Raw genomic sequence first — 10,640 nt, forward strand, 5'->3', positions numbered from 1 at the left:
ATAAGATCAAAAGGTATTTATTTAAACGGAGATTATCTTTTATAATCTCCATATGAATCCATTCAAATAATTTTAGGTAACTAGCTAATTTTGTACTCATTATAGCTTTGAAGATAGAATGTTTCATTGTTAAGCTTCGACATCATATAGATTGTGTGGATCTCATTTTGAAAGTCGAAACTCTCACGCCATGCCTTATTTGTTTTGTAATAATATTCTTATTCTTATTATATTTTCCTTTTTTGTGGTGAAGAGAATGATAAGGACCCACTTTTAGATATATCTTCAATGACTTCTAATAAGGAGCTTTGGCTTATTCAATGGCCAGTTAATCAAGTAATTATGTCTTCCCACTTATTAATTCTCCCTTTTCTTTTCTTTTTTTCTTTTTTTTTAAACTAATGTGAATAAGGAGCTTTGGTACGGTTTTTTCAGACTACTGATTTTGATGGGCAAGATATGACACTTAAGTTGCAAAGGAATGGAAATTTTGCTAGCTTTGAGACTTTATTAGGTAAGATTATATCATTTGTTGTTTGTTTTTTTTTTGCTTGAATTTGTGGGTTTTAACTTGAGAATAATGGTAGGGAAGTCTTACGAATTGGTCAGCTTTGCTTCTCAAGTACCGGATGCTACAGTGTTTCAATCTTCAGCGACGAACACAAAAGTTGGTAAGTTGGGCATGTTATATCTCTACATATGTGGATATGAATGTGTTTATTTGTATGTATACTCCATTGACTGAGGGTTTGAATTCCTTTAGACTCCTTTGAGTCCTCTATTGTTTTATCTTGTGATAAACGGTAATTTCCGGTTTAGATTCTTTTAAGTCTGAAGTATGCAGTCCGCAGTCCAAAGTCCAAAGTCCGTAAACGTCCGTTTAGTCAAGTTACTTTACTCACGTGGGTTGGTAGGATATGTCGAGTAAGGGATCATCCATACCTTAGGGCTAGGCAATGTTCACAACTGAATTTACAACTTTTAGTGAGTAGGATTTTAGGTTATTTCTTAGGTTTAGAGAAATTAACGGCAATGCAAGTAACGTAAAATAATAACGATTGAGTTCTATATAAAATAAACTAGGATAGAGAGACAGGAAAAGGGTTAACTATACTCATGCAAAATCAGTTTCCAAATGTAGAGTACCACCTCACTACATCTCTAATCCGTCTCGAGTTCATAGACAAACCAGAGATGACGTCGAGTATCGATCCCTAGTGAGATGCACTAATCTCACTAGCATAAGGAGTTGCACTAATATTCCATCTCTGGAATATCATTTCAGCTCCTGGCTTGATTCTACATCAGCTGGACAAACCAGAGTGCAGTGCTGATGGACACCATAGGGTCTCGCACGAGACTAGACTTAGTGTAATCCAAGTCTCGTGCGAGACTGTTCTGGAGTGTCAGTACTCCAAACTTAGCCAGTCTCTACTCCAAACTTAGCCAGTCTCAATCATTTTAGGACCAGATGCATAATCTACACCTAATTTCTAAGTAGTGATTCTAGAATATTTAAAGTGTCAACCTGATCGGAACATGAACGTCATTAACCTTCCCCCTTGGGAGGATTTTAGCTCATGGTCATTGGATGATTAAATGATCTTATTGTATATATTAAACAAGTAAATAAATAACAGGAATGTAACTTGAAAAGAACTGACTTTTATTAAGTAAAAGACTTACAGTACTTGATGCTTGGAAAGCTACTGGAAGGAGAAAATAACGGAATGAAACTTAATGCCAAAATATAAAGCTAAGTCCTAAAGTCTAAACAAGGTAAGGTCCCCTTCTCATATATATAGCTCCTGGTTTCCGTAAAGCCCGTCCCCCCTCTATTTATTTCCTTTTGTCTTTTTGTTTCCCCACAAATTCCAAACCTTGTTTCATAAGGTTTGTCATTTTCTTCCATAAAAAACCAAGCTTTTGTTTTCATACAAAAAAAAACCCATTTAAAGTTTTGTTTGTTTCTCCAAGCAAGGTGTCACACACAAGTGACTATTACTTGCCACTTGTCTATGCTGACTAGTCATTTCTTGTAGGCCCGCAGAGTGGGTCCACGTGATGTGTCCAGTGGCGGCTTGGATTTTGGCAATTTTACAACTTTCTGTCTTTGCGTAGAGCTCATCGCCCTGGTTGCTCTAGCAGTTCACTAGCTGAAATCGGCGTCCAGGTTTGAAAGATGTGAGCTTTGGAAGTTTGTTGTTTCTTTACACATGGACCCGTTCTGCACTGGTTTTGTCCCTTTGGAAATTTCGGCTCTAGTCAGGCTTTGTTGGGCTTCATTGGGGCTAAGTGGGAAGACTTCAAGTATGCCAGTATTCCCGTACTTTGATGTATGTTTTATCATCATATTCACGTTAATTGCGAAAACCTGCAAAAGTACGAAAATATAATTATTTCATGATTATTAAACACATAATTAACCAAAATGCTATGTCTCTCAGGGTTTAGTATTACAGTTTTGGGTGCTTATCAGCTTGCAATAGTCTTTTAGGATATTATTCTAAGGAATTTTGCAGAAAAGGAGATTGAAAGACTCAACATATACTAATGACTCAAAATTATTTGAACAAATTCACCCTGCTTTGTGTCAAGAGGGGGAGGGAAATATACCAATGAGTCAATACCTTATCTATACTATTGCTTGAACATATTTATTCAAGATTGTAAGGGAAATATATTCCATAGTAAGAAAACCAACAACAATAAAGCTCACTAAGAAAAAAAAAATCCATACTACTCTCAAACTATTTTACGATAAAACCAACAACATGACACCTCAATAAATAAATAACATTTTGAGCTCGATCTGTCATACCCCTCTGCATCTAGCATTGGGTAGACCTCATATGATAATATTTTTTTTTTGGTAATCACCTCATATGATAATTGTATCAACGCAAGCATAGCTTATTCTTCCATAAAGTTGCCTTTGTATACCAGAATGCCGCATCTTATCTTAAGCTAGCATCAAAATTTAACATACAATGGAATATTAGTCTTAACATGTGTAATATGAGCATTCCCTCTTAACAAAGTATTATTCTGACGTTGTACTTCTGTTACATGTAGGTTTATCTTATGATATGAACAAAATGGTTTTGCTCTTTGTGATATGTAGGCAAATAAACACACAAGAATATTAGTCTTAATATGTGTAATATGAGCGTTCACTCTTAACAAAGTATTATTCTGACGTTGTACTGCTGTTACATGTAGGTCATGAAACTTGGGGTTTATATTATGATATGAACAAAATGGTTTTGCTCTTTGTGACATGTAGGCAAATAAACACACAATCTGTACCAAAAGTTGAAAACAGAATTACCAAGTAATCGCTTGGGATTCAACCAATGGAACTAAACTCTTATGTTGGTCACTACTCGCAAAACAGAAACATAATGCAAACATCATTACAAACATATAAAAACAAAAAACCCTACGTACCCTAAATCTCACTTTTATCTTCTTCCCTACCAACCCAGAGTTCTATCTAAATAAAAAAGCCAGTGTTTAAAAGTTCCATTCGCTGCGTTCACAATTGCACCGACCTATAAAACTAAAATTATTTTCTTATTAGCTAAAAAGCTTTGAAAACCCTAAACCACCGAAAAAGAATAAAAAAACATAGAAATCTCGATCTCCCAAATTTTCTTATACTTCAGGTATGGTCTTCTCCTTTTCATTTTAATGTTTTTTGTTTTTGTGATTCTTTTACCAATTTCTCTTCAGTTACGATGTTCCAGATTCAAGGTGGAAGTCACTCTTGCAAAGAGTGTTGTGAAGGATTGTATGGATGTGGTGTTCAAAGTGCTAACTGGATCGGACTTCCTATTGTACTGTTGAAAATAACAATTAGAAATCAAAGGGTAAGTATGTTGGATTGTGTTTCTAGGTCACCACGTATATTATTTGTCACTAATGCTTACAATTTGCTCTCGGATTTCTTCTCATGGTTTCATCCTTTTTTTGGATGAAAATGTTTCATTTATTTATTCCATTCACTCTTGTAGCGAAGATGGTGTCCCAGCCAAGACCTCTTCTCCAGTTCTAGGTAATTTGTTGGGATTTTTATGTTGGTGTTAGTGGAGTGACTTTGTGATGAGTAACATTGTGATATTATTATTATTTTTGAATTTTTAGGGTTGTAGGTCATAGCTTGAGTAGATTATATTTGACAGAGACTTTGCATAATAACTGTAATATTAGTTACCAAAGAAAGTTAAGACATGGTGAAACTTCACGAATATTTTTATTCTCGGTCAATATAGATATGTTTTTCATTTGTAAATTTCTAACATAGTTATACGCGTAGAATGTATAGTCTTTTACTTTTATATATATTTTTCCTTGAGTCAACACATTTGGAAGCATGCAAAGAAGAGATCCTGTTGTCGCTAACATAATGATGTCCAGGCTATGAAGATAAAGTTTCCAACTAAATTTAACAATCCCGCCCATATTATATTAGGTATTTAGATTTTTGAATTTTAAGCAGACACTTGGATATTAAGACTTAATACTTGCTTGCAACTAGTGCATCGTACTGTACCAAAACATTTTTGTCCTCGCTTTTACATGTATTTGACGTTGCTAAGTCTTAGTCATTCTATGCGTGCTAGGCATGAGTGCTTTCTTATGTCAATTATTTATTTAATTTTTTATTACATATATTTCTTAATACTCTTCAGAGGATAATTAACCTAAGGAAATACAACAATGCACCTGGCAATGGCAATGAGAAAGTTTAATGAAATTTATGAAGTTTGTGGTGGCAAATGTCAAGAAGACGAACCATACACATTAGGGCTGGTATGGTCATTATGCTCACCGATTGTATTTCTTTAGTGATTATCGATATAGTTTTTCTATGTTATATTTTTTATTTCAAGTTGCTAATGCTATAGCCTAGAAGATTACAAGGTTTTTAATACTTTTCTTGGAGTGTAAATTTCAATACTACAATGGTATTTTCCCCATTTGAAAAGTGATTTGGACACAGTGGCATGCTTGATGCCTCACCACATTAGTATACCCTTGCGGTTTTTATGACATCAATCACTATGAAACCTTATTTGGCAACCATTGTATAGATTTGCTGGCACAGTCATAGACCTAAAACAGATTGTTGTCACACCTGCACGACGTTTTCATTTCTATTATTGTAAATGTATATAATTAGTTGATTCTCAAAAAATTGGGTCCATATTCCATAAAATCATGTTTGTGCAACTCCTCATGATGCAATGAAATGGGTTTATAGTTTTCATGTGAAATGGGTTTGACAGTTTTGTAAATTCGAGATTGAATACTTTATAGTCATGATGATTGTTGAATAGACACATCTTAATCTGTTAGATGAGTTTGAATGTCTCCTTACAGTTGTATTTTAAGGTAAAAAATATTGTAGTTTCATGGTATTAATTATTTATATTTGGGTGTTTCATTGCATTATGAGTGGGTTTACACGCACCAAGCATAGTAGCACTTATACAAGTGTGCATTGGTAAGTATACAGTATGCATTTTCACCCTTCAGAAACTAGCTCATGTTCAACATTATAGGTGCATAAGAATGCATTGGTAACTTTATTGTAGTCATGGTAACTATAATAATGACCGATGAAATATTCCAAAATACTGTTGACCAAACAAATCTCCAATTCCAATTCCATTCCATTCCATCTTGCTCTAATGCCTCTGTAAGGTTTCTACATAACTATAGTGCAAGTCTAGGGAAACCTTCCCATAGGAATAATTGATTTGAGTGTTTCACACTTGATTGAGCAATTGGACTTAATGCTCTAAGTTTCACAATATAACAAGTACATATTTGTTCTAATTAAACTTCCTGCACCTTTGATCTCTCCAACTTCACTTTAGTGAAACACTTATGAACTTTTAGACAAGAAAAAGATTTGGTGTGGGTGTGATGTTGAAGAGGTCTTCTAAAGAGTTTGGATTGAGTTGTTCACGTTTTCGTCTTACTGAAACGTCATACAAGGAGGCTCAATGTTGAGGCTTCGACATATATGACCAAGAGTACTCTAGCACATGACTGCTAAGGAAAAAGAATTGCATTATTTTACTAGCACAACTAGCGTTGTAAATAATGTTTCTCATCTATGTTTATGGTAATGCAGTTAGAGGAAAACAAATAGTTTGGGATTTTTGAGCAAGTAAGCTCAATAAATTTTTAACTTCTTTCAATGGAAGATGTAGTTTTTTTAGACAAAATGTGACAAAAATAAAATCATTTTGTAGTATGTTGAGCTTAATCACTGCATTGTTCTTATAATCGGCCATTTAAACTGTAATGGAATCAACAACTTTTGAATGCATAGCCTTTCACAATATTTGCTCTTATATGGATCGAGCTCATACCAACTCAAATGTTGTAGTACTCTTAATGCACTACAGTGAAGATGTTTATATTTTCTGGTATTTATATATTTTTAAGTTCCTTTTGATCAAAGGAAGTTCAGTGCTTCGAGAAATTAATTCTTGGACCTGAACAATGAATCCAACACACTCCATCGCTCTTTCTTATCTGTAATTTAAGCAACAACCATGCTTGCATTCAGGTCCATCTTCTTTTAATTGTTTCTATATATATTCTTTGTTTATGAATGTATTTTTCCGATATAAAGTCAATAGTACGAATTCGTGGTTGGATGAGAGATATCGGTTGGTATGGTGATTTTAAACCATGGTATAAATCAGTCCACACACAAACTCACAACTTATTGAGCCAGAATGAATCTTTTGTAGCATATATGATTGTGTGGTTTCTACTATTTCTTACTAAGTAGTAGCAGTTCGATATAACTACTTGGCTTGAAAACCTGTTTTTAAAGATCTTTTTGTGTGTGATTTTGTTGTGGGGTTTCCACATTGTTAAACAGGGTGTTTAGAGTGTTTCGAGATAGAAAGACTCTTCTCTACTGTTAACAAGACCACTTCGCCTTTCTCAAAGCTCATAGCACTGACATGTAAGTTACACTATCTTTCTTTCTTCCCTATATCTTAAGTTACACTATCTTTCTTTCTTCCCTATATCTTAAGTTACACTATCTTTCTTTCTTCCCTATATCTATTCTTTGTATGAGGAAATTTGATTTATATATAGCTAGGATGTTTTCGATACATTCCAGGGTTCTTGGTCACAAAATAACCTACACAAAGGATCAAGTTATATAATTCAAATATAAGTTGATATCTGTACTTTAATTTGTTCTCAACTTCTACTTCCTTTCACTTCTCTGGTAATTATATAAAAATATCTGTCATGCATGTCTTTCAAATGTAAACTATAGATACGGGAAAAAAAGGTTGGGACTAGAGAGATGCTGATCTCTGGATAAGGACTTCTAATTAGGTGATTGTGGGTTCGAGTCCTACTGGGTGTGGGTTTTTTTTTTTTTTTTTTTTTTTTTTTTTTTTTTTTTAAAATATGAAAGGTCATTGCTTATCATTGAAAGCAAAAGAGAAGGGTAATGAAAGTTTAGTGTTAGAGTATACTCCATCAAATTGGGATGGAATTTCTTATAACAATTTATTTTTCTTTTTCTTTTTCTTTCTTTTTAATAGCATTTGAGGGGAACTTTAGTGTGATTTCTCACAAAGCCACCTCCAGTGCATCAGTTTATGAACAGTTTGACTGACATTAGAACCCCTACAGATAGGGATTTCAACATATATGTAATGGTTGTTATGAATGTTATTGGAATTTTTTTTTCTACACTTAAAAAAAGATGGCAATGGAGCACATATAATCAATTTGATAAAACCATCCTTCTCTAAACTGTAAGTGTTGTATGTGATTAAATTTACTATATTTCATTACATCTTTCAACGTGTTTTCTCTAAATAAGTGTTTGTTCTTGGATGTATTTTTCTTCCCCCTCCCGTTTATTTTATTATTTTTATTTTATTTTTCCCTCTTGCAGGGTGATTTATTTTGTATCTCTTGGATCTTTAAGCAGATGCATCACAAAAGACTGTCTCATAGGTAAGCAAGTTGTGGTTTGAGAGAGAGAGATCATCTCCAAATTAGTTACTATTATTATTAGTATTTTTAGGGATTTTTAGGAATTGAGTCTAATTAGTGTTTCTAGGTGTTTTAGGCTATTTCTATTTTTGTGGTTATTTTAATTACGAATCACTAAAATAAAGAATACTCCTTGATGTTATATAAGATGAACTTAGATATCAACATTTGAAACAAAATCCTGTTTTACTTGGACTATTATGAATGGGATGCTTAGTATTTCTCCTAACAATAACACGACTGTAATATGGCAGGGTAGTGAGGGCATGCTATTCCAACCATGGCCCAAAATATCGCTGAGATATCCGATATATCTCGGTAAATTGGTACACCGATATCGATATTTTCGACATATATCCACCGAATATTGAACCCTTTTTTTTCCGAGATATATCGGAATTTCCGATATGAAACTTTATATTGCCGATATAATCGATATTTCCGATATAATCGATATATATCGGTTGACTTTTTGACTATTTTTTAATATAAATCCGATATTTCCAATATATTTCCGATATTATATTTTCGATATATCCGATATTTCTGATATTTTAAATAGTTTGGACTGGTCACCAAAAAAACCGATATATCCGATATATCTCGGTTTTTGAGTACACCGATATATTAACCAATATCGATATTTTGGGCCTTGATTCCAACCTGCTAAAGAATTCTTGCATGCAATTCAAGAGGTACTCCTATCGATATCATTATAAGAGCTCTCTTAATATAATTTTGGTTTGAGTTACATGTTGTAATACAAGACATTTTCATCGATCTTAATAAATAACAGTGTTAGATGAAAAGACCAATGCTTTACGTTGCTTCAGGCCAAGTCCATACGGTTTTCCAGTTATCTTTGATAGCTGAGGGATGATAAGACAGACATTAATTGCAACCCAAATTATTAGAGTGCCAATGGAGAAAATGCCAAATCAATGACTTTTCCTGTTGCTAGTTTTCCCTTGAGATATTCTGGACGTGCGGTTGTGGCTTCAGATTAGATTGAGATCTTTGTGTTTGAGATGCTCAACATTTGGTCAGTTGCTCTCTATAGTCGAGTGTCACATTTCCCAAAGTGACTGGACTCAAAAGTATCGGACAAGACTTCGAAGTCTTCTATATCCTCCAAAAGTCTGGCTTTTAAGTCCCTCGCTATTCTGCTATAAATATTTCTCGAGAAACTTTGAGTAGTGAGAACTGAGGAGTGTTTAGATTTTGCCATTACACAATTTGATATTTGGCCATGAAGATTTCTTCACATGTGACAAATTTTCGACAAAGTTTCTTCAACCTATCTTTTTGGTTGTTTTGTGCCTTCTTACTTTTTATACTCTTGAGCTCAATGCCAGCAGTCGTTAACGGCGCCGCCCAAGATTATCCAACGGGACCAAATTGTAATGTCCTTTTCCATCCTCGTACCTCTGTAAATTTATTTTAATTGTCAATTTATATTTTGAGATTGATTGTGCATAACTAGCGAGGTACATGGCTTTTTAGCGGAGACAATAACTTCGGTAGATTGAAACAAATGTAACATGTCTTACACAGTAACTATCATACACAACTAATCATGCAAAACTCTGATACATGCCTCGAAAGGGTCTGAAAAGCGGATAGTTTTTGTCCAGCTATAGAATCTCATAAGCTTTCATTAGAAACTCAGGGATTATACTTACCTGGCAATGATGAGAAGATGTCGATGCCCAATCTTGCCCACAACTCCTTGCATTATTGTTTATTTATTTCCTAGTACGTACAAATTACAACTGACTGTGTGTGTGCGTTCACTTGTACAAGCACATCAAAATTGTACCTTACTTTGTATATAATTTGCAGGGTGTTGTCGGTGGTGTTGTCAGTGGTGGTGTTGTTGGCGTAGACATCGCTGAGCAGTAGAGAGTAGAGTCTTCAAGTCGACCTTGATGTTATAGTTTTCTTTTGCAGTGCCAAAGTAGACTGTCTTGTGCTATTTAACAATCCAACTTTAGCTTCGGTTTTATGGACTCATATGTTTTACTTTGACATAATGGAAGTACAATTCTTCATTCTGTTTGTAATCCTCTTAGTTCTTATGGTCTTATAACTGAATTATTTCTACGTAGATGTATGGTCTAAAGTCTACTTGAATAAATAATATATGTATATTGATAGCTAATGATGCATTGCTTCTTATAATATATGTATACTTTGTTTGAAGGGTTTATGTTATTCTAATTTTTTTTTTTGAAAGGTTTTGATTCTATTTTTGAGTTATTATTGTCCTAAATAACATTTTTTTTATCATCTTCACCTATATAAACTATCAAAATATAACGCAACAATCAAAGAATAGAACACTCAAAACATACCATATGTTTAAGCGATAACCAAATTATATTCATTGCGCACAATGATCATCTTGTTGTTGAGTTGCACATAACCTATGTCATATCTAACTATGAGTCAATAAGCGAATATTGAGATATATAGAAATTTTATATCCAAAACATCAATGAGTAAATATTGAAATTTAACCAATAATAGCAAAGCTCAAGTTGAGTCCAGTACAAAAGTTGGAGTCTCTATGAAAACTCCGAAAAATA

At 33.7% G+C, this 10,640-nt stretch overlaps 1 protein-coding gene across 12 annotated transcripts; it reads left to right on the forward strand.

The window, feature by feature from the left end:
• Nucleotides 1-251: 251 nt before the first annotated feature.
• LOC147513769 (uncharacterized) lies at nt 252-10,155 on the forward strand. Of its 12 annotated transcripts, none has more exons than XM_086597039.1 (10): nt 252-336; nt 436-514; nt 588-671; nt 2,043-2,336; nt 3,750-3,872; nt 4,017-4,057; nt 6,908-6,994; nt 7,952-8,013; nt 8,307-9,452; nt 9,895-10,155. In XM_086597039.1, exons 4-7 carry the CDS (start codon nt 2,217-2,219, stop codon nt 6,951-6,953), a joined length of 330 nt encoding a protein of 109 aa, XP_086453165.1. In that variant the 5' UTR covers nt 252-336; nt 436-514; nt 588-671; nt 2,043-2,216; the 3' UTR covers nt 6,954-6,994; nt 7,952-8,013; nt 8,307-9,452; nt 9,895-10,155. The 12 variants fall into 12 exon arrangements, 7 of the variants coding, with proteins under 7 accessions (XP_086453165.1, XP_086453167.1, XP_086453164.1 ...); XM_086597041.1 differs by having other exon boundaries at nt 593-671; XM_086597038.1 differs by lacking the exon at nt 2,043-2,336 and adding an exon at nt 4,695-4,815 and having other exon boundaries at nt 258-336; nt 3,736-3,872.
• The last annotated feature ends 485 nt before the right edge of the window (nt 10,156-10,640 follow it).

This window comes from Coptis chinensis, chromosome 3 (assembly GCF_015680905.1).
Source record: "Coptis chinensis isolate HL-2020 chromosome 3, ASM1568090v1, whole genome shotgun sequence".
NCBI lineage: Eukaryota > Viridiplantae > Streptophyta > Magnoliopsida > Ranunculales > Ranunculaceae > Coptis > Coptis chinensis.

Bases quoted from the DNA above. Each gene is read 5' to 3' on its own strand.
- LOC147513769 (XM_086597037.1), top strand. From the start codon at position 289: ATGACTTCTAATAAGGAGCTTTGGCTTATTCAATGGCCAGTTAATCAA. The intron at 337-435 runs GTAATTATGTCT...CGGTTTTTTCAG, and splicing joins TTCAATGGCCAGTTAATCAA to ACTACTGATTTTGATGGGCA. The intron at 4,058-6,907 runs GTAATTTGTTGG...ATTGTTAAACAG, and splicing joins GACCTCTTCTCCAGTTCTAG to GGTGTTTAGAGTGTTTCGAG.